The sequence below is a fragment of the Arachis ipaensis genome, chromosome B3 (assembly GCF_059453495.1).
Source record: "Arachis ipaensis isolate K30076 ecotype BB chromosome B3, ASM5945349v1, whole genome shotgun sequence".
In the NCBI taxonomy this organism is placed as follows: Eukaryota; Viridiplantae; Streptophyta; class Magnoliopsida; order Fabales; family Fabaceae; genus Arachis; species Arachis ipaensis.
Window position 1 is genome coordinate 127,736,857 of NC_142438.1, and position 25,655 is coordinate 127,762,511.

At 37.3% G+C, this 25,655-nt stretch overlaps 2 protein-coding genes and 1 pseudogene across 2 annotated transcripts in view; 1 reads left to right on the forward strand and 2 right to left on the reverse strand.

Annotated features, from left to right (window-relative positions):
* The window catches only part of LOC107631143 (RNA cytidine acetyltransferase 1), a 568,507-nt gene that overhangs the window by 120,371 nt on the left and 422,481 nt on the right, over positions 1–25,655 (forward strand). The window lies entirely within an intron of this gene.
* LOC110269517 (uncharacterized) lies at positions 435–8,307 on the reverse strand (annotated as a pseudogene).
* Positions 8,376–10,611, reverse strand: LOC107630945 (uncharacterized). Its single transcript, XM_016334244.3, has 3 exons — positions 10,205–10,611; positions 9,633–9,713; positions 8,376–8,963 (listed from the first exon to the last, which is right to left on the reverse strand). Exons 1-3 carry the CDS (start codon positions 10,361–10,363, stop codon positions 8,556–8,558), a joined length of 648 nt encoding a protein of 215 aa, XP_016189730.1. The 5' UTR covers positions 10,364–10,611; the 3' UTR covers positions 8,376–8,555.

The following is a 25,655-nucleotide window of genomic DNA, read 5'->3' on the forward strand; positions in this document are numbered from 1 at the left end:
AAAACTGAGTTTTAATCATAGTAGCAAAGTTGATATAGATCTGAGGTAACTCATGGTGATTAGTCATCAAATAAACCCAAGTAAAACGTGAATAATCATCAATAAAAACAACAAAGTATCGAGCGCCGCCCATAGAAGTAGTAGGAGCGGGGCCCCAAACATCAGAGTGAATGAGATAAAAAAGAGGGCAAGCAAGAGAGGAATTATTGTGAAAAGATAAAGCTGGTTGTTTGGCAGTTTTACAAGAAATGCAATCAAAAGATTTATTTGGAACCTAACCCAAAACACCTTGAGACACGAGAGGATGCAGTTTTTCTAAGGAGGTGTGGGCAAGACGTTGATGCCATAAGTGAAGGATAGAAGGAGAAGAAGCAGCACAGAGATTTGGTACATGAGGAATATGAAGATTCTCGAGTTCAAACAACCTTCCGACCTTACGTCCAGTCCCGATGATTTGTCCCGTCCGAGGATCCTGAACATGACAACCAGAAATGGAAAAAGTGACATCAAAACCAAGATCAACAAGTTGACCAACAGAAATAAGATTAAAGTTTAATTTGGGAATATAATAAGTATCAGGAAGATTAAGAGTCGACTGGGAGATAGAACCCTTGTGTGTTGCATGCAAGAGGGAACCATTTGTAGTATTGACAGAAGGTCCATTTGTTGTGGTAGACAGAGATGAGAAAATATTATGCAACGGAGACATGTGATTAAAGCAACCCGAGTCAAAATACCATTTAGAATTACCTGGAGGGGTCGAAAAAGTAGCAGGGGTATTACCAGAAAGGGAGAGAAGATGCTGAAGAAGAGACGCAATATCAAATAGAGAGACAGGAGACCGGTTGAAAGGTGCAAAGGTGGTAGATTCAGTAGTAGCAGCAACAGCAGAAGCAGGCTCAGGACGTGGTGGACGAGTAGGACAGGTAGTAATCAAATGTCCCGAGAGCTTGCAATAACGGCAGAAAAACTGTGAACAATGGTAGCTAATATGACATTTCTGGTGGCATGTGTGACATTCAATAGAGGGACAGACGGAGAAAAAGTACCCAAAACGGTTAGAGTTTCGACAGAATTCATCCTTTCTGTCAATGACACCAAAAACATCTGACTTTTTCATAATAGTAGACAAAGAGAGCAAAGAGAGGACAGAAAACTGTAAGTTCGGAGCAGAAAATGAGAAATCGGAAAGAGCTCACCAAAAAACCTTAGGGAGGGTCCCACTATTTGCCACGTCAGCGCCATGTCAGTGCCACGTCAACATCCTCATCAGCAGATTGATGCCATGTGGAGACGTCTAAGTGGAGGGGAAGGACACACGGACACTGACGCGTGGAGGAGCTGGCGCGCGGGTCAAGATGCGGACTGGGTTGGGTTAGCACACGGGTCGATTGCGGGGTGGTGGAGGCGGTGTGGGTCGGTCACGTGGGTCAGGCACGGATCTGACTGACTGCTGGGCAACACATGGCGCGTCTGGGAGTCGTTGATTTGGTCGCTGATCAACGGCGCTGGAGGCGTCTGGAGGGAGGGCGGCTGCAACCGGACAGCCAACTTCAACCGGTGCGTGGCGGCGCGTCCAGCAGCGTATGATGGTGATTCCGGTGGTGTTGGAAACGTCGCAACGAGGAGAATGCGAGGGTGGTGGCGGTGACGAACCAAAGCGTCATAAACGAGTCAAAAAGTGGGCACAAAGTACTGCCAGAGGAAACAAAAAAAACCAATTGTTTCTAAAAAAATTAACCTAAGCTCTTGATACCATATTAGAAACAAGATACTGAACTAAAGAAAGTATTTTTGTGTATTATTCAGTCTAAGGAAAAATACAATGTACAAGGGTATATATAGCTGCTAGAGGAATCAAAGTAATAAAGGCATAGAATCCTATAATTAATATACAGATACGCTATATAAATACAAATGATACTAATTGATCTGATTTGATTCTAATTATTCTCTTAACAAGTTATATATGCTTTTGTTCTCTTCTGCCGTAGAAGGATAATGATGACGAGTGAATATATATTATATATATATAAAAGGAATATTTAAGTTTACCAACAGGTTTATCGACGGATAAATCCGCTGGTAAATATTAATTTTTTTATTAGTAAAGAACATATCGGATTTACCAGGGTATAAATCCGGCAGTAAAAGTTATCGGCAGAATGTTTCTGACGGTAATTAGTGGTGGACAAAAAAATTCGCCGTTAAACAATTAACGGCGAGGTTTATATCGTCGAAAAATCCGACGGTAAATAGATTACCGGCATATTTTTTTTAGCAAATCCGCTGGTAAATCCGCCGGTACCCGACGATTTTCTTGTAGTGGATCCTATGTCTTCCACGACATCAAATCGTAACACATGATCGGCGATGTTGGTCAAATGGTTGTGACAGCTCTGTAATGTGTTCGGAAACCATTAGTCTCCGTCTCTGCCATCCTTCGACATCAGAAAATTAATGTTGAGTGCGGGTCTTGGTCGATACTGTACTCCACCAAGCTGTGGTAGCACCCTATCCACCTTATACCACTCTATCACAATAAAGTAGATCAATGCCATCACAACCCTCCATAGTGCCATATGCCGGGGCTCCAGTATCTCGGGATGAACTACCTGAATGACCTCTGGTAAGTTATATGGCATCTATGTGAACTGTTAAAATTTGGTGCAGGTCAATAATATCTAGTAAGAAGTTAAAAAAAACTTAACAATAAAAACTTGAAAGCTAAAACACTCACATCCCTAACCCGGAGTAAATCTATCTTGAGCCTCCACTGCGTGGCTTTAGGACCCTTCTTGCTCAATGTTGGTTGATAACCGAACCACCTGACACCCAACACATTTTATGAACGACGACCATAAACCGAAAAAATATTAACAAACATAACAACCATAAATATCAAGTATCTCGTCACCAATTCCAATGAAAGGCATCAAACCCATCAGGCTGAAACCCCAGAACCACTAGAAGATCCATGACTGGAGGAGTTGCAATGGACTGGCCAACTTAACCACGACACAAGCACCGGTATAACCATGAGAGAGCTGTGGATCCCCAATTGTATTTGCCCATGTCCTCTAATCTCGCTACTATGGTAGCCACCGAATGTACATACCTGTACCGAACTTGTCACTAAAGAAATAGGTCGATAACAGCATCATGATGTACACCCTCGCATACTTCCTAACTGTCTCCTCGTCTACACCCTGAGGAAGGACACTGAATGTCTCCTGCATCCAAGTTCACTTCACAGTGAACTTGTTAATGCATTCCATCGGAGGTAACACACCTAATAGCTGCTTGAACCATGCCCATGCAGGTCAGCCGCCCTCAATATACCTCTCGAAGTTTGTCAGACATCCATTGATGTATTGTCCGTCGATCGGGAGGCCTAACTGGTATGCAATATCCTATAGCGTAATCGTGCACCCCCCAGATGGCATATGGAATGTATGCATCTCCGAATGCTATCGCTCCACAAATGCATTGATAGCGGCTCATCCAACCTAAACCAGTGGTCGTTGAGCCTCGCAAAATGTGCTAAGCCGGCCATCTGCAAGTACAGTATGATCCTATCACCTAGGAGCATACCGTGCTACCTCCTCATGCTGGTGATACGTTGGTGAGGATGCTAACTATAAAAAAATCTCTAAGAATCATAACAATAAACGTAAAAGACATTGCAAACTTGAAATTAAACTCTAACAGAACCTACTTAATCTAACATATAAGACATGAATTAAATTAAATTAAATTCTAACTAAACTTCTAGTGCCTAGTTAATCTAACATTTTATATTTAAACTAAATTAAATTAAATTAACTTCTAACTAAACTTCTAACCTAGTTGAACTACTCACAATTAAAACTTACAAATTTTAATTGAAATTCTAATCACTACTCTAACTAACAGTTATTTATCACTCCTCTAACTTGCATTTGTAGTTTCAAAATTCTAACAAACTACTAAATCACTACTCTAACTACCACTTGTAGTTTAAAAATTCTATTAACACTTATAATCAAATTTTAAGTGACTTAATATTACTAACAATTCTGATCTTTGTCAAAGAAAATAAATTTTATTCACCAACCTCTTCATGAATGCTACTAGCAATATGGGCAACTCCGTCCAACCGATAGATACGATTCGGGTGCCATTTTCGCAGTTTTTAATCTTATGGTATTGTTGCCTAAATTTTCTCTCTTTAGTATGGTTTGGGGGTGGAGGAAGTTGTGAAATGTAATTCGAAACAAATGAGTTCGAATTCTATATATAGGTACAATACTATTAAATTGAATCTATTACATTCGATTTACTTATGGGCTACATTTGCTATAAATCGAATTCACTCCATTCGATTTACCATGGGCTACAAATCGAAGCATTTTGATTCGATTTACCATGGGACCTAATCAAAGCTCATTGATTCAATTTACGTATGGACTACTTTGCTAAAATGGTTTTTCGTAGTAAATCAACACTAATGAATTCGATTTACTGGTACACCTACTAATTCGAATAAATTGGATTCGATTATATAAATATGCAAATAAAGCATCCGTGAACCATGTTTTCATTTAGGACATTCATGTAAAATTGAATCTCATTCAGTTTGTTTATGTAATTTGTCCATTAATTACATAGCATTATGTCAGCAAAATTATTTTTTATATTGACCATGTAAAAAATTATCTAAAAAAAATATATGATTAGACAACTATATAAAACGTTTTACATCATACATTAATAATAATAATAATAATAATAATAATAGTAATAATAATAATAATAATAATAATAGACTAAGGTATTTAGCTGTTTATAATAACTTTTTTCACATAATAATTAACTTAAGTTGTTTTTTAAAAATATAGAAGACCTTTTCCCATTTTACTATGAAATTAACCACTTGTTTAAAACAACTTATTCTATATTTTCATAAAGAATTAAAAAAAATGTATTTTTAAAAGCTATACAACACGCTAGCTTAGAACAACAAACAATAACAAGCATTGTCCCACCTATATGGATCAAATAACGCCATTGAGCTCTATCATGTATCATGTCTACAGAGAGACTGTTTACATGTAGATCTCGTTTGATCACCTTATAGATGGTCTTTCTCGATCTTCCTCTGCCTTTCACCCCTTGTCTATCTTCCATCTCATCTACCCTCCTGATTGGGTGCTCTGTTGGTCTTCTTTTCACATGTCCAAACCACCTGAAACGCGATTCTACCATCTTTTCCACAATAGGTGCTACTCCAACTCTCTCTTTTATATTTTCGTTCCTTATTCTATCTAATCGCATATGACCATTCATCCATCTCAACATCTTCATTTCTACTACACTTAACTTATGTTCGTGTTCCCCTTGCCGTCCAACACTCTGTATAATAAAACATAGCCGGTAGCAGTGCGATAAAATTTACCAGACGCACTCCGCCATTTTGACCAACATGCTTAGATCCTATGATTTAGATCATGTTCAATCTCTCCATTATCCTATATGATACGGCCAAGATACTTAAAACTGTTAACATTTCGTAGGATGTTTTCTCCGATCTTCACCTCTATATTAGGATTTTTCCTTCGGCGGCCGAACTTACATTCCAAATATTCTGTCTTGCTACGACTTATGTGCAGACCATACACTTCTAGAGCTTCTTTCCATAATTCCAACTTCTTATTTAGGTCTTCTCTTGACTCTCCCATTAGAACGATATCATCATCAAAAAGCATGCACCATGGCGCAGGCTCTTGGATATGTTCTATGAGTACTTCCAAAACTAATGTGAAAAGGTATGAACTTAAGGATGATCCCTGGTGTAATTCTATACCAATAGGAATTTTCTCCGTCACACCACCTTGAGTCTTCACACTAGTTGTAGCCCCAATCATACATGTCTTTAATTGCACGAACATATGCGATCCTTACTCTCTTTCTTTCTAAAACCTTCCATAAGACCTCCGTTGACACCCTATCGTACGTTTTTTCTAAATCAATAAACACCATATGTAGATCCCTTTTATTACTACGATACCTCTCTATCATCCTTCTTAACAGGTATGTAGCTTCAATGGTGGATCTGCTTGGCATAAAATCAAATTGGTTTTCTGTTACATGTGACTCTTGTCTCAGCCTCCGTTCTATCACCCTTTCCCATAACTTCATAGTATGGCTCATAAGCTTGATCTCTCTATAGTTTTTGTAACTCTGTATATCCCCCTTATTCATGTAGATAGGTACTAAGGTGCTCTTTCTCCACTCATCTGACATCTTCTTTAACTTTAAAATCTCATTAAAAAGCTTGGTTGACCAATTGATGCCTTTCTCTCCAAGGCCCTTTCAAACTTCAATCGGAATATTATCAGGTCCTACTACCCTGCCATTCTTCATCCGCTTTAGAGTCTCTTTTACCTCGAAGACTCAAATCTTTCGATAGTAGTCGAACTTTTGATCTTCTTCTCTCGCGCATAACCGACCAAAACTCGGAAGAGTCTTTTTTCCTTTATTAAATAACTCGTAGAAGTAGTTCTTCCACCTTTCATTGATCTTCTCATTTTGAGCCAAAACTTCTCCGTCTTTATCCTTTATGCACTTAACATGATCCAAGTCTCTCGTTCTTCTTTCACGGCTCTTTGCAATTCTATATATACATTTTTCTCCTTCCTTCATGCCTAAAAACTGGTAGAGACCCTCATATGCTCTTGTTCTTACTTTACTTACAGCTACTTTTGTCTCTTTCTTAGCTGCTTTATATTTTTTCCAATTATCTGCATTGCGGTACAAAGACCACTCTTTAAAGCACTCCCTTTTTGTCTTTATTTTTTCTTGTACACTCGCATTCCACCACCAAGACTCCTTATCTCTTGGTCCTATTCATCTAAATTCACAAAAACTTTCTTTTATTGTTCTTCTAATAACTTCTTCCATCTCTCTCCACATCTCATTCGCGCTTCCATCCCCTTCCCACTTTGTCTTTTCTCCCCGTCTTAGAAAGCTTCTTTGTTTCTCACCTTTCATCTGCCACCACCTCGTCCTTGGGTTTTTCGTATGATGCCTTTTTCTCAATTTTTGCTCAACGCAAAAATCCATAATGAACATCCTATGTTGTGTTGTTAAACTCTCTTCCGAAATAATTTTACAATTAATGCAAAATTTTCAGTCGGCTCTCCTCAACAAGAAGAAGTCGATTTTCGAGCTTGTCATGCCACTCTTATAGGTTATAAGATGTTCGTCTCTTTTTTTAAAACATGTATTTGCGATGAGAAGGTCAAAAGTTGAGGAAAAGTCCAAAATAGTTTTACCCTCGGTATTGACCACCTTGAAACCATGACCTCTGTGAAAACTTCCATACCCAGTTATAACTTCTCTTCTAACATGACCATTTAATCCTCCTAAGAAAATCTTATCTCCCGAAGGTATGTCTTGAGCCACACTCTCTAGATCCTTTCAAAACATTATCTTGTGTTGCTCGTCCGAACCCACTTGTGGTGCATAACGCTAATCACATAAAAAGTACCTCCTTCCACCACAAATTTGATAGAGATGATCCAATGACCTACCCTCTTGACATCCACTTCGTCCTTCTTCCACTACTTATCCACGATAATACCTACCCCGTTCTTATTCTTCACCTTTCCTGTATAACAAAGTTTGAACCCGGAGGTATCCAACTCCCTAGCCTTCGCGCCGACCCATTTGGTTTCTTGTAGGTACATGATGTTAATCTTCTTCCTTGTCATGGTATCCACCACCTCCATGGATTTTCCTGTTCTCTGCCTTTATTCTATGTCACAAATCTCAACCTTCTGTCACTCTAATTTTTACCTTTACCTTTTTCTTTGTGAACTAGCATATTTACCCTCGCCTGTTCACAAAAACGCGAAAATCCTTGCTCATTTAACACAACATCCGGACACCGATACAACAGCTCTTGCTCATTTGACACTATATGCGAGCCATACAGCACGTTGCTTCCAGGCAACGACCTAGCTTTAGCGCAATAACGTTTTTGACCCATGTCATGAAAATTCGACTAAGTTTTTATGTTGGCTATCAAAGACCTAACACAATTCTTTTCCTTTATCCAGGCTTGGAACCCACTATGTAAAAATTAAAAATTCAAGATAAAAAGTCAATTAGCTACTACCCTTTAAGTAAATAAGCGAGAGGGTCTGAAAGGCATGATTTTCTAGAATCAAAGGCATATTATATATGATCGATGAAGTATATAATGCAAGTGATGACTTACTAACAAATTCTCACTAGTTTTACGACCTTAAAGCAAAATCTCATGCAAATATTAGACACAATGATTGCATGTTATGGGAGTCTGGAAAAGTTCACCATTTCACCAGAAATATGCTGATACACCTATTAAGTGGACTGATCACTGATGGTTCAAGCTTCAAACTGAACAAGATTACAAAAAATAAATTGATGTCTATCCACAATAAATTTTGACATTTTCCACCACATAACTATGACGACAGATTTCAGAAATAACATTCCCTTTTACGTTCCCTGATCTAATTAGTACAGTATCAATATGGAAAATCATGGCTGGGACTATCATCAGCATGCATGTCCATGCAATCACTGGAGTTGGAAGAATTTGTATCCCGGTTCTGGCCGCTAGGATAAGTAATCTCACTGTTTCGGGTTCCATTCCCGGATGACATGAGATTACTTGAAGGGCAGCTCCCCTGTGCCAGATGGTACGGCTGAAGGCTGCGGCGAATGGGGCTAGAGAGTGCATTTGAGAACACAGAGTTCTTTGGTTGTTGATCAGGTTGCGCACTTCTCATTCCCTGTCCCACAAGAGTAGCTGTAAATGCATTAGAGGGTACGGACACACCAAAATTAGCGTGCATTGCAGCCTGAGTGTTCTGTTGATGGAGTGGCTGCCTTGGAGACACCGGTGACTCCTCTGCTCCAAATTCAAGCTCATTCTACATGCACAAACATAGCTCACAGTTATACCTCTATTCAGCTATCACCATACACATGAAAATGAACTAATTCGGTTTGATGAATATCCTTAAACAATGCAAGTTTAGTGGGGATAAAAGGGTGTATATTTTCATGCTCTGACTTGTAAGATCACAACCTGAAATATGGTTGCACGAGACCTACGGGGTTAAACAGTGTTCAGATAAAAATGGGATGAAAATTGTCATGGGCAAGTTAGGTGTGTAACATTACACTTGAAGCTCCTTCATGGCACCTCTTAACGAAACATATGCTAAGAAATAAACATCTCGGATATCATCTCATGGTATTCAGTGTGCAGAAAAATCAGAAAGACATATTGAAAGATTTTGTTCCACATAAATTACTTCTAATCTACTACTCCTATGAAAACCAAAGGTTGAAGAATGATACCCATTAAATTCAGAACTTGACATTCAAAGCAACTGAGTAAGAGACCTATAAGTCTGTAACTCTATAAGTTGTATATGACAATCAGACGTCGATTCAGCATAAATGTTGAGTACTTAGGCCATAAGGTCATGAAAATAAAGAGCAATCTGAGTACTGGCAAATAGAGCAAAAGAGGGTTGAATAAGCAATGCTAAAGCATAAAACTTAGTAAATATTCTCTTTTGACACTACAAAACCTGCAACTGAGCAACTATATCACCAGTGGTCACCCTTGTTCCTTCTTGCTGTTGTCTAATAATCCATTGATACATCTTCTCCTGTGATAAAACACAAACAACCACTGTTCTTAATCTCTTTAAAATTTAGGCCAATAAAACAAGCATAACACAATTATCAAAATTTCAAGTTTTCAACAGCAAGCAACACATCCAAACGCACCAAACAACTGGACAAACAATAAGAAATATTTAGTTCGTTATGCACAAAATACAATCCACCGAAACCAAATCAGAAATCAGGAACTTGGATGAGCAATTTTCAATTTTGCAAATACACTCCAAGTTACTTCAGGGAAGAAATTGGGATTCTCCAAGTCCTAGATTCGTGGAAACTCAAATCAGAAATTAAATTCTTCTACTCAGTAGCTACCTGCCGGGTAGCCCTAAATTAAAGCACAAAACCTCAATCGCAGTTTAAAACATAAAAGAAAATTAAAGAAAAAAAAAAGATTTTTCGTTCAGATTGAACAATGGAAATTAAGAATTGAGTTGAAGAAATAGAGGAAAGGGATAGGAATAAAGAAACCGACGAGAGCGTGGCGTTCACCGGCTTGGAAAGAGAGTTTCTGTTGGTTCATGGCGTGGGTGTAGAGATGGGAGAGGGAGTTAGCGGTGGTGCAGAAGGTGGAGTACATGGTCCGATCCACCTCGTCGAGGCGCGTGGCCACCGACTTCCTCTTCTTCCCCATCTTCGTCCTCCTAACTCAAAGAAGAACAAAAGGAAAAAAGGTAGGCGTTGGGGTTCCGAAAAGAGTCGAAGGAAGGGAATGAAATGAATGGGGGCAAGGTGAGTTAGATGGAGATGGCGATGGAGGTTGAGGGAAAAGAATTGGAAAACTAGAAACGAATAAAAAGAAAGATGAGTGACGCTGCAGATTATTTCTCCAAGTGGCATACACGTGGCACATCTTGCCACTCAGCCAGATACCCCTTCGCTTTTTCGTTCTTTCACTACAACCCAGCCTAATTTAGTTTAATCTGGGCCAACTCATCAACACAGAACACTTAATATAAGCCCAATAGCAAATTTTGTCTAGTAATTGCTATAACCTATAATGTTTAAAAAGTAGTATTTAATTATTAAAAAAATTAAAAATTAATATTTAATTTAAAAAATATATAAATAATAATTTTTAAATATTTAAAATTTATCACAAAAAATAAATTAAATAAAAATAACCACTAAATTATAAATACCATAAACTTTATCATTTTATTTTACACACTGACCAAAAACTGTTTATATAGACTTGCTATTTTCCTCTTATTCTACAAGAGTATCGTAGCATTTATTTTTTTTAATAAAAAATAACCTATATTATTTTATTTATAATATAAATGTAATCTTCATGTATTAATAGTATAAGAAAGTTTTATATAAATACTCAATACATATATTATTATGATAGTAAAAGTCACTTAATTTTCAAATTTTACCACTTAAAAATTAGAATACAAACACATGGATAAATTGGATGAAAAAAATTAAATAAATATTCTAAGCTAAATTTCAGAATATAATATTATCAAAAAGCATTTTACAATTAATCATAAATTAAATAATAATTTAATCGATATAATATTTTAATTATTTTTTAAATTATATATTATATAAACATATAGTTAATCTTTTTATATTATATAATTATGTATTATTTCTAACTCTCAACAAAAAATCTAAATTTTAACTCATATGTCACTTTGAAGAGTTATAATTTATATTAATTTGTTTAAAATAAAAAATTCCGGTAACAAATTTTTAGATTTTAATAAGTCAAAGAATGATTTTTAATGAATTTTTATAAGTCATTTATTGTTCTGTTTTGTATTCATATGTTTGTAAAAATATAATTTTTTTGGAATTTAAACTAAAACGCAATTTAAATTTTTTTTATTTATTTTTATTTTTTTGATATTTTATTTGAATTCAAATGGGGACATTTTCTTAATGACATTTATGTTTTGAAGTTAAATAAACGATTAACTTAAAAGTAAAAAATGTCAATAATCTATATTAGTTTATTCGATTTACTACTGATAAATTATATATACATGGTAAATCGAATTAACTTGATTTGATTTATATTAAAAAAAGTGTAAATCCATTTATATAAAAAAGTCAAACAAAATATGCATGTAACCAAATTAAGTTTAGAATATTTGTGTAATTTTTTTCTCGTCAATTTATCGATATAAATTACCCTAAAAATTAAGTGATCTAAATGCATAAATGGATGACAGTAAAAAATTAAACTTATACAATAATAAGGTTATATAGAGCAAACAAAGTTATTGAACCTTATCATGTATAATGTCTATAATAAAACTGTTTATATAATTTTTTTTATCATCTTGTGTATGATTTTTGTGGCTCAATTTTTTAGTTATGGAACCCATGAGTGTGCTTTCCTCGGATATGGAAATAGGAAGTGCTAGAGGAGAAGGTGGGATAGCTTTATGTCATGTCTAGGTGGTAGAACTCGCAGGGTCCGAGTTCTTTGTTAAAAAAAAAAAAAAGCAAACAAGTCGGAGGGTACGACTTGATGATGGCTGGAATTTGAATTTTAACAATGCAAAACGGACCGTCCGAGTTCTTTTTTTTTAAATTAATTTGAATCTGCCAATGGTAAACGGTAGGTCCGATTTAGGGTTAATGAAAATATAAACTTGTGCAACTCGTACAACAGTCTTAGATCCGTGTTCTTATTCAAGCTTGCTCGTCTTCTTCCTCTGGTTCTCTGCATTTGTATAATTTGTTAGTGTGATTTCTGTTATTATTTAGTAGAGTGAGAGAAATGGATGATAGAGTACTTTTGAAAGTATATTATTTTGGTCAGATTTTATTACAAACATCTGAGGGTGTGAAATTTATCTATGAAAATCCGTTAGATGTTGTTATTCCCTTCACAATTTCATTTGAAGAGCTTAAATGTGTGATCTGTGAGAAGATAGATTCTGAGATGCCAAGGAGAATATCTTGTATTTTATACAGATATCCCATACCGGTGTTTGGTGGATTCGTCCAATTTCAAACCAAATATGTAACGGATGAAGCTAGTTTGCAAGAGATGTTTTCAATGTATATTGAAAGTCGTGGTCAAATCTCGTCCATCGAGTTGTACGTTGAGTTCGAACAATTTGAGGCCGACCAGAATATTGTACACGAGGATTACAATAGTGATAGTGAAGAAGAGTTCGAAAGTAATTACGAAGTTGTTGGTCCAGATGGTGATGAAGATCAAGGTGACAGCATCATGGCTCCAAATGTGGTGGACGTTGCAAATGCACTCGCAAACGAGGTTCCGTTTGAGGAGCCATCTTTCATGCGAGTTTTGGATTTGGATGCCATGCATGTTCCGGAGTTTCCAGAATATATGAGTGCAGGTACGTGGTTGCCTATATTTATAAATAGGATTAGAAGCTTGTAATTAATTAGATTGATCGATGGACGAAATAGTTTAGCAATGTGTGAATATATACTAAACTAGCGTTTGTGTATCGGTTTTATTTAGTTAAGGTTAAGGTAATAATGTTGTTAGTTAGCTATTGATTTAGTTTAAAAAAATTAGTATTTATTAATCAGTATTTGATTATGTGTTTATGTTGTTGTTTTGTTTAGAATGAGACAGTGAGCGGATGTATAAATTATTATTAGATCATAATTGATGCTGTGAGTATTGATTTAGTTGTGGTTTCGATTATTAAATATTCGTGTATTAAGTGTTTTATGTTTGACTACCTTCGTTGCAGAAATTCCTATTGTCGCAGATGATGAGTTTGTCGTTGGGATGGAATTCAGTTCCAGAGAAGCTGTTATTAAGGCAATGAAAGAGTATATCATTCGAAGAAGTGTAGACTACCGGGTGTATGAGTCGGAGTCGTTGACATTTTATGCCAAGTGTACACAGTATGGGTTAGGGTGTGATTGGCTTGTCAAGGTTAGCATGATCAGCAGGAAGCACTGTTGGGTTATAAGGAGGTATAATGGTAGTCACACCTGTACCAGAGCCACCATTTCTCAGGATCATTCTAAGCTGGATTCGGTCACAATTGTAGAATTCATCAAGCCGTTGGTCGAGGCTAACCCCTCGTTAAAGGTAAAATCAGTTATTGCAGAAATGCAGTCGAAGTTCAACTACACCGTCAGTTATCGGAAAGCATGGTTGGCTAAGCAAAAGGCAGTAGAAAAAATATACGGAGGTTGGGAAGCATCGTACGAAGCATTGCCTATATGGTTTGAGGCCATGTGTCATAAGGAGCCATCAGTTGTTGTCCATTTTGAGACTATGCATGCATATCAAGGCGATGACTTGGTGACTGATATTCGGGTATTGCATCGAGTATTTTGGAGTTATTACCCCTGCATTAGAGCATTCAGACATTGTAAGCCAATTGTCCAGGTGGATGGGACTCACTTGTATGGAAATTATAAGGCTTGTCTGTTAGTGACAGTTTCACAGGATGGCAACAACAACATCGTCCCCATTGCGTTTGCTATTGTGGAGGGAGAGACTTCTGATGCGTGGCACTTTTTCCTCAGTAACCTGCGACAACATGTCACTCGGGATAGTGTGGGGCAGATATCCGACCGACACGAATTCATCAATGCAGCAGTGGCACGCAGTAACGGAGCTTGGTCACCTCCCAGAGCTTTCCACATGTTTTGCATCAGGCATATAGAGTCGAATTTTCTGAGAAAATTCAAGGTACCGTACCTACAAAAACTGGTCGTCAATACAGGTAACATTGAGTAATTCTAAGAACGTGGCTAACAGAGTTACTTTCAATAAGTGCTTCTCATCCATTTTTTTACGATTGTTTTCTTGTTATCGTGTAGGTTATTCACGGATGGTGCGCGAGTACGAAGTGCATTATCAGCGTTTACAAGAACGGGGCGAGGCTTACAGTAACTGGTTAGACCGAATTTCCCGCGAACAGTTTGCGTTGGCATTTGATGGTGGCTATCGATGGAGCCACATGACGACGAACCTAGTAGAATGCATCAACTCAGTATTGAAGGGTGCACGCAATCTACCCATTACTTCTCTTGTCAAGGCAACATTCTACAGACTTAACGAGTTGTTCACCCGAAAAAGAGCCGAGGCGGAAGCACGGATTAATGCTGGACATGTTTTTTCGGAAGTCGTGACCTCAAAGTTGCCTGCAAACCAGCTAGGATCAGAAAACATCCAAGTCAGTTGCTTTGACCGGCAAAATGAGGTCTTTGAGGTGCGTGAGATGCCAAGTGGACTACAATATGCTGTCGACCTCCGGCAACAACGATGTGACTGTGGTGAGTTCCAAGTGGACCGGCTTCCTTGTCGCCATATATTTGCATGTTGTGCAAATCAACGACTAGATTGGCAAGTTTATGTCCATGATGTGTATAAGATGGACCAGGTTCGACGGGTGTACCGAGCCAGGTTTAGGCCACTGGGGAATCCTACTACATGGCCCGCTTACAATGGACCTCGCTTCGTACCGAATCTGTTCCTGAGACGCGTAACCAAAGGTCGCCCTAGGATGACACGCTTCTTGAATGAGATGGATACGCGAATACTACGTCGCCCCAGGCGATGTAGACAATGTGGGGCTAAGAGACACAGCCATAGCAGATGCCGTCAGACAGCTGGTGCAAATGCTGACAGAGATGCTCAGTAGATTTATACGTTGTGATGTTTGCAAGTTTGTAACATATGACAATCTACCCTGTGACAAATATGACTTTATGTATTATCCAAACATTCCTCTAAAATTATGATATTTGAAACATTTTGTAATGATATCTGAAACATTACAACTATAGAAACAAGTCCATGACATAGATAGTAATCATACATAGAACAGTTAATTAATACATAAAGAACATGAAACAATTACTTAATACATAAAGATCTTGAAACAGTTAATTAGTACACAAAGAAGTTAATTGATAAATAGAAAATCTTAAGATCACAACGACTACTTTCTCATTGCCCATTTTACATCCTCTACAAGACTCTTGCACTTCTTGGCAGCCTTTTTGAATATGGAAGGAGTGTACCGACTAGCATTGCAACGTGGCAAATCAATCCGTAGATTGTAACCTTTGCCTGCATTCACTTTTGCACGTGCATCACCTGTATAGAATTTACTTAATGAAGTGCATAAAGTAATCAAACCAACAACGATACAATAGCAGTATGACAAGTTCTACAAAAAGACCAAGTATACCATGTAGTCAACCGAATCACAATATAATCAACACTTTAAACAAGTAAGGGAATGTATAAAATATAATACCATCATTACGGGATTCTTCATCCTCGTCGGACTCCTCTATTTCATCCTCATCGTCCTCGTCCTCGTCGTCCGGTGAATCTACTAAGTACCCATCAGTCTCTCGTTCAGGTGTGTTTGCATTTTCTTCAATGAGACCCATTGAAACACGATTAAGGTTTTGGCTATTAAGAACCCCACGACCACCGAAACTCCTACTAGAGTCAACAGATACAAACCCTCCAGAAGCACCCGACGAAGCACCCGCCATAAACTGTTTATGCTGTTGGGCATATTGTGATTGTCCTGTATGTGCAGCCATGAAACCAAGCAATTAGCTAAAAGAACCTCCTTCTCCTGGGTCAAAATGTGGCACACCCCAATACTGCTGATGTGTTGGATACGACGGGGTAAACTGTGTTTGAGGTACATACTGGCTTGAATACATAGGTTGTTCTTGTGGGAGTTGACTTGGAGGTGGAGGGGGTGCTGGAGGCGACTGTGGCTCCTGCTCTTCATTGTCAACATCCATATCCTGATTATCCTCATCATTCTCTTGAACCACAAGATTGGACAAGGTCAAACGGTCCCCAAATTTTGCCCGATACCAATACTTGTAAGTATCCAAGGGGTGCTGTGAAGGCATGGGAAGCTCAGTAAGCACGTGATTATACCTGTTCGTCCACTGCATCACCCAAAATGAATGAGTCATGGCCGTGCCCAGTTAAGATTTTTAGGACCAGTCAAGACTTCTCCGTGTGCCTTGTCTAAATTCCGTTCCTGATGAGGCACTCCTTGAACAAAACTGAACTGTCGCTTATACCTATCCGTGGCATGCCACTCAATGCATTCAAAACAGACCAACGGCACCGTAGCGCTCCAACAAACCGAGTGCACGTAGATGTCTGATAGAATTATGCCCGGATCCAAGCGATCGACACCATAAGAAACCCACACAAACTGGTAAAGATAAATTAAAGTCATTGTTACATTCCACTTAACAATCACAATGACAAGATCAATCACAATAACAATAACAATAAGATTAACACTAACACTAAATCCGAAACAAATACTTTCTTAATGATTACACACTTGGCCCTCCTGAAGATCGTCGAAGGCCTTCCTAAAGTGGGCCAGTGTAAGATATCTATAGCGACGGTTTCCACGCTCCCAATTACGCCACCTAATATGACTTATTTCGTTAAGACAATTAGATATTAAATAATAAGCTACGGGGTGACTGTAAGATAGTATTACCTGTTTGCAAGCGGAAAACTGCAGGGTTCCTTAGGAACCGGTGCTAGATATGGCAGGCGGATCCAAGCCCAACCCAGCAGAAGTGTTAGCGAACCATCGATCTCCTTACAGTCATAACGAGATGTCCTGTATAACGCCCTGCATAGGTGTGCTAGGCATGCCGAGCCCCAACTGTACTGTCCAGTACTTCCAAAATCACGAAGCAGAGGTAGATACTTCCAATGCACACCTGCGCCAGACTTGTCCCCAAACAAGATCGTTCCGATCAACAACATAATGTGGTACTTCACGTATCTCTGTATACTATTTTCATCAGTCAACTGTAAGTTTTCTTTTAGATTTCGCAGCCAGGTCAGTTTTATGCAGCTTTCTCTACATGCTGACTTAGTGGGTGCAACTCCAAACTGGTGCAAACACTCCGCCTCCAAGGCTTCAAAACTGCTCATTGTCATCCTTGTGACTGGAAGACCGTCTGTCGGAAGGCCAAGAATCATTGCCACATCTTTAAACGTCACAGGCTCACAGCACATTCACCAATCAGAAGGTGAAAGGTATGCGTGCCTGGGTGCCACCTTTCGATCAGAGCATTCACCAGTACTTTCTGATATTGGACTACCCCAATCTGAGACGCATGATAAAATCCAGTTAATCGTAAATGCTCTTCCACCCTATCATTATACCGATCCGGAGGAACTGGGTGATCACATGTCAACATCCTCAAACTCTACAAAAACATAACAAATTATTATTAGTCAACTCGTTAACATTTAGTAATTTACTACTAGAGCATCTAAAATATCAAACTCGTGCTAAACTTTACCCTAATTACAACAATTAGTAGAAAGTACCATGAACTAACCCACCAATTTATTAACTCTCAAAAGTAACAAAATTTGCACAACTAACTTAACAACATATTAACTGAAACCACACAAGTATCATAAATTATCTTACCAAATCCAACTAAAACAAATAATCCTAACTTCTAAATTTACTTACTAATCCTAAAAATTATTCACAACTAACTATTAACAATAACAACTAATACATAATTCCAATTTTTATAAACTAATAATGCTCTTAATTAATTAACAATTACAGAGTAGTTGTTTATTTATTTATTCACAGTAATAGAAAAAATATTATAATAACTAATATCATAATCTCTAAAATTAATTATAAAATTTAATTCATTAATTATAAATTCAAAATTTATAACTTTAAAAATTATTACAAATAATATGCTAACTACATTTAAACAAATAATCATCATTAACATAAATTCCTAAATTCAACTCTAAATAATCATCATTTACATTCCTAACATAATCCCGAGAAAAAAATAATCATCATTTACATTCCTAAATTCAATTCTAACAACAATAACAATAATAATAATTAATTTTCTAACCATAACAATTATAATTATAAAAAACTAAAAAAAATTTCAAAAAAAAAATAACATCATCAGGTCAAAAAAATAATAATCATGTACATTCCAAAATTCAATTCTAGCAGCAGCAACAACAACAACAACAACAACAACAACAACAACAACAACAACAACAACAACAATAATAATAATAATAATTAACTTCCTAATAATAACAATTATAAATATAAAAACCAAAAAAAATTTCAAAAAAAAAAAATACCATAATCAGGACACAAAGATAATAATCATTTACACTCCTAAATTCAATTCTAAAAACAATAATAATAATAATTAACTTCCTAACAATAACAATTATAATTATAAAATATTAAAAAATTTCAAACAAAAAAATACCGTAATTACGTCAAAAAATAATACACATTTCTATTCAGCTTCTAACAATAACAACAATAATAATCAACTTTCTAACAATAATACTTTTAATTATAAAATATTAAAAAAAATTTCCAAAAAAACCTACATCTGGTAAAAATGATAATAATTCCTACATTTAATTTCTAACCACAACAATAATAATTAACCTCCTAACAATAATAATTATAATTAGAAATATAAAAAAATTAAAAAAAATTACATATTTTAGATGATTGAGATAATGTATAACATGAAATTCAGGACAATCAACATCTCTAAATTTTTTTTTTCTTTGGCATCTTCAGCTTGCTATTACCATGCAAGCTTGGAGGATAGAGAAAGGAAGAAGACGAACTGGTAATGGGCTGAGTTTGGTGAAAAGAGTAAAGTGAAAACGAATGGTGAGTGTGGGGGTAAATGTTGGGTAGGGCACCATTGGGGGAGCCAGCTGAGCGCGACAAGTGGCAGGGGAAGCACAAGTCGGAGGGTCCGTTTTCTTACCTACAACACGGACCGTTCGAGTAGCATCATACAAGACACACGGTCAGATTTGTGGTATACCTGACACCACACCCAGGTGAAGCACCACCCTTCTCCATAACGAGGTCCAACACATACTATACTTCTATATGAAAATTAAAAAGCGGATTTTGTTGGTCTCAACCTTTCATCTCCTATCTACCTTTCTTTTTATTTATTGTCATAACTAGATGTTCTATCGATATTTTTTTCACATGTTCAAACTACTTGAAACAAGATTTTATTATTATCTTTTTTAACTGTAAGTGCTATTTCAATTTTCTCTCTTGTATCTTTGTTTTCTATTTTGTCCATACGAGTGTGACCACTCATCTACCTTAGCATCCTCATCTTTGTCATAGTTAACTTATATCCATGCTCACTCTTGTTGCCAACACTTTATTTCATATAACATAGCAAGTCTAATGGTAGTACGATAAATTTAACTTTAAATTTTAAATATATCTTTTTGTCACATATAAAATTATACACAATCTGTCACTTTAACTAGACCTTTTAAATCCTATGTTTTACATCTTTCTCGATTTTTCTATTATCTTATATGATACATCCAAAATTCTTAAAATACTTTATATGATAAAGTACTTTTTTCAATTTCATTTTTATATTAGTGTTTTGTCATTGCAGATCAAATTTATATTCTACATATTTTGTCTTATTGCGATTTAAGTGCAAATTATACATTTCTAAAATTTTCTCCACAAATTTAACTTCTAATTTAATTTTTTTTAATTCTCCAATAAAAATAGTATCATCAAAAAAAAAAAATACACTACAATGCAGGTTATTGGATATCCGCAATAACCCTTATAATATACAAAAAGATTTTGAAATACAAAATTACATTATATTTATTTCCAAAACTTATACTACAAATTTCATCAATAATATTTGTTTTTACAATAATATTTGATAAAAAAAATATTAGCCACCTAACACTCAGCTTATATTTATCATCGTGATATTTGTGTTATTTTGTTAGGAAGGTCGTTGTGTATAGATGATACACTCGCGCTTTATCAAACCATGCATGATTACATGTCATGTGTTTTCATTTGAGGTAAATATCACATAATTAGATCGATAATAATAAATTTAACCATAAACGTGACAGATTTATTTATTTATATATATAAATATATAAATGATCGGTAAAACTTAACTAAAAAGTAATTAATTGGTTTTATGCGTTATAGTTTGGTCTCGCATTAAACCTCATAAATTGGATTCACGCAGAACAAATATCATAACGACCTAATACGACATTAATACTCTTTAATGAAAATGATTGCCAGAAGTGTAACTGATCTGTTTCACTTCACCTATAAAGGTATGATATTTTATCTTCGACAGGACATACATCGAATATCTAATACTGACTTAAGCATCGGAGTGCCTTTTGCAAGCACACCCCCCTTTCTGTTCTCTCCACGACGTGATACACCCCTCAGACGAAAAACTCGGACCTCCAAGCTCTTAGCTTGGCGTCGGGAATAATAGCTCGGTGTTAGCTTCCAGGAGTCGAGATATAGCCAGGTTATTTACTCAAGAACAATTGGCCCCCACCGTGGGCTCGAGTTATAACTCTCTTTTCCTTTGTTGGCCTCAAAACTTCCGTGTCCATCCATGGCTGCTCTACCTCCCCCAACACCTTCCAAATTCTTTCGGATGGTAACTGAGCTACAACAAACAAATCAAGGGGGCGGGGGAAAATCAAAGGATGGCAAACCAAATCGCCGAGTTAACTAATGCTCGGACTGAAAATGATGGTGATTGTAACGAGCGAATGGAGGAGGCAAAACACGAAACTGACCTATCACATGTCTCCGAAACTGCTCGGAACGAAGAAGCTCGACCAGAGAATGAAGACACTAAGCTCGATAACTCTGTAGGACCATTCATGACTGACATTATGAATTTTCAAATGCCTAAGAGATTCACTTTGTCAACAACCTTAACCCCTTATGATGGGTTAGGGACCCGAAGAAGCACATCCAAAAGTTCAGATCTATAATGATAGTAAACGGTGCCTCTGATCCTATTTTATACCGTTGTTTTCCTACCTTTTTAGACGGTCCAGTACTTGATTAGTTTTGTTCTTTGCCTGTAGATTCTATTTCTCATTTTCAGGAACTAGCGAAGCTTTTTGAGGATCACTTTGCTACCTCTTCTATCTACTTACACGATTCCAACTACCTGAACACTAAAAAAAGATCAGAGCGAAAGCCTAAAGGACTACATCACCTGTTTCACAAAGGTGGCCATGAGCATACCAGATCTCCATCCTGAAGTGCATCTGCACGCCATCAAAAGTGGACCCCGACTAGGCAAATTTCAAGAAGCAATCGCGGTTACTAAACCATAGACCCTTGCCGAGTTTCGTGAAAAGGCTAAAGGTCAGATGGACATCGAGGAGCTTCGCCAAGCTCAGAAAGCAGACAAGCCACATTATAGCAAAGACGAGGATAAAGCTCGAGAAAGTAAGAAGACTTTTAAACTAACCCCCTGCTATGACTCATATACTCAATTTAACATAAAGAGGGACGACATCATCTAGGAGATTCTCAATTCCAAGCTAATCAAACCTCCTCGGAAGGCCGAAAACTATCTTGACACAAAAAATGCAGACAAATTCAAATACAACACTTTCCACAAAAAATATGGGCACACCACCGATGAGTTTGTGATTGCAAAAGATCTGTTAGAACGACTAGCTCGGCAAGGCCACCTAGACAAATACATTAGCGGGACTATGCAAAAGCAGAGCACAATCTCTGCCAACAACAACTCCATAGGACAACATTCATGAGACAAAGAGAGAACCACTCATAATTACCCTGACCAACCATGGGGAATTATTAACTATATTTCCGGAGATTTTGTAGGTGGAAGAACAACAAGTTTGGCCAGAAAATGTACCTACCGGGCTATGTTCTCGATAGAAGGCACTATAACCGAAGCCCACACATCTCAACATTTTCCACAGATGACATTCCAGGCATCGGACTTCAACACAAACACCACAAACCTGGATGACCCAGTGGTGATTTCAATCCAGTTAAGGGATCTTTTAGTACGGAAAGTACTACTCGATCCGGGAAGTAATGCCGACGTTCTTTTCTATTCTACATTCTAGAAAATGAAGCTGAGCAACAATATACTCCAACCCTCCATCGGAGACTTGGTTGGCTTCTCAGGTGAACGAGTCCCAGTATTGGGATCTGTGTGATTACAAACCACACTGGGTGAGCATCCTTTATCTAAGACCTCTGACATTCAATATTTGGTAGTCGACTGCTTTAGTCCATACAATTTAGTACTTGGCCGACCTTTTTTAAATAAGTTCGGCGCTATAGTATCCACAGTTCATCTTTGTGTCAAGTTTTCTGTGCAGGACGACCTTATCGCAACTATCCACAGTGACCATCGTGAAGCTTGTCAGTGCTATAATATCAGTCTAAAAATGCCTAACCGAACTATGGGGACAGAAGTAAACATCGTCTGCAGCTCTAATAAGCTCCCAGCTCTTGCCGACCTCGATCCAAGAGCCGAGCTGCTTGAGCGCCCAATACCCATAGAGGATTTACAAAAAATATATTTTAGCAACGACCCTAACAAGTTTACTTATGTAGGTACCACTCTTAGCCTGGAGGAAAAAAGTTCTTTCCAGCAATTTCTACAACAACATGCCGATTTATTCGCATGGACTCCTGCTGATATGCCCAGGATTGATCCCTCAGTGATTTCTCATAAATTGGCGCTGGATCCATCTGTCCGACCTATAACACATAAGAAGCGAAACCTCGGCCTTGAAAAGAAATAGGCATCTTTGGAAGAGACCAAAAAATTGATCAGTGCTGGCTTCATATAGGAAATTAAATTTATAACATGGTTAGCAAACGTCGTTATGGTAAAAAAACACAATAATAAATGGCGCATGTGCGTTGATTTTACAGATCTCAACAAAGCATGCTGAAAAGATGCTTACCCTTTACCTTCTATTGACTGTTTGGTAGACAATGCTTCAGGGTACAAAACATTAAGTTTTATGGATGCATATTCTGGTTATAACCAGATTCTAATGCATCCATCTAATCAAAATAAAACTGCATTTATTATTGAATATGGAAATTATTGTTATAAGGTCATGCATTTCGAACTTAAGAATGCAGGGGCAACATACCAACACCTTATGGATAAGGTGTTCGCAAATCAAATTGGCAGGAACCTGGAAGTTTATGTCGATGATATGGTGGCCAAAACAAAGCTCGACAACAACCACCTCGATGACCTTCTAAAATTTTTCAATCAAATATGATGTTACAATATGCGACTAAAACTAGAAAAGTGCGCCTTTGGAGTATAAGGAGGCAAAATTCCTCGGATTCATGCTTACAAACTGAGGAATAGATGCGAATCCCAAAAATTATGAGCTGTGTTAGATATGCCGAGCCCACAAACGATCAAAGAAGTACAATGATTAACAAGGAGAGTTGCTGCACTATCTAGATTTTTACCATGCTTAGCATCTAAGTCTTTCTGCTTTTTTCAAGCACTAAAAAAGAAAACTGATTTCAATTGGACTGACGAATGTGAAAATGCTTTTGCAAAAATAAAGTCCACCCTTTCAAAACCACCAATTTTATAAAAAACCCTTCAAGGGGAAGCACTTTACTTATATTTATCTGTCACTGACCGGGCATTAAGTTCTGTTCTCGTTACAGAAAGACAAAAGCAACAACAACCGATCTACTTCATTAGCAAGTCCTTAACGAACGCCAAGCTTCGCTACCCAAAGATCGAGAAGTTGGCTTTGGCTTTAATATTTTCAGCCTGGCGACTCCGACCATATTTTCAGAGCCATGTCATACACGTCCGAACTGATCAACCCTTACGACAAGTGCTGCACAAACCAGAGTTGGCTGGCCGACTAATAAAGTGATCTATCGAACTCTCTGAATTTGACATTAGGTACCAAAGCCGAGGTCTAATTAAGTCTCAATACCTCGTAGACTTCATAGCCGAGTTCACTGCTCCAAGCTCGGTAGATAATCCTACACAGTGGATCCTTTATGTGGACGGGGCATCGAACCCTCAAGGGTATGGTGCCGGAGTCTTGCTTGAAGACAGCAACGGTTTTGTTCTGAAACAATTCTTACACCTCTTCTTCAAGGAAATCAACAACTAAACAGAATAAGAAGTACTAATCGCAGGTCTACGACTTGCAACCGATCTAAAAACCTCAAAATTAAAGGTATACTGTGATTCTTTGCTTGTTGTGCAACATGTAAATAATCTTTTTCAAGTGAAAAATCCATTATTAGCATAATATCTGGATATTGTCAAAAAAGTTATTTCTAATTTTTCAAAATTTGAAATTCTCCATATACCTCGAGAGCACAATAACCGAGCTGATATTCTATATAAACTCGTCAGCACCTAAACACCAACCTCTACCCTATACCAGTTTACACTGCTTAAACCAAGTATAGATCTAACCGAGGTTTTAAGTGTTACACAGGATGAAGGCTGGCGAACACCCTATATAGATTATCTCAAGACCAGAGTTATTTCACAGAATATTGACAATGTTCGGCGATTCTGTCGCCAAGCATCCTTTTTTACTATATATAACAATACTCTGTATAGATGAGGTTTTTCTCATCCTTTGCTAAAATGACTTTCCAGGTCGGAGGCCAAGCTCGCACTTGCCAAAGCTCATGAAGGTATATGTGGAACACACATTAGAGCCCAGAGCTTATCCTCCAAAATACTTTGGACAGGATTCTTCTGGCTGACATTGCAACAAGATTGCAATGCAAAAGTGAAAAATTGTAGTAACTGCCAGAAGCACAGTCCAATTATACACCTACCAGCCGAGGACCTTCACAATTCCAAAGTAAGTTGGCCCTTCAATGAATGGGGGCTCGATATACTCGGCTCTTTCCCTTTAGCAGTAAGGCAAGTAAGATTTTTAGTTGTTGCAATCGAATACTTTTCAAAATAGATAAAGGCTCAACCCCTAGCAAAAATAACATCCTAGAAAATGGTCTCCTTTGTGTGGAAAAATATTATCTGCAGATTCGGCATACCTCGGCACATTATCACTGATA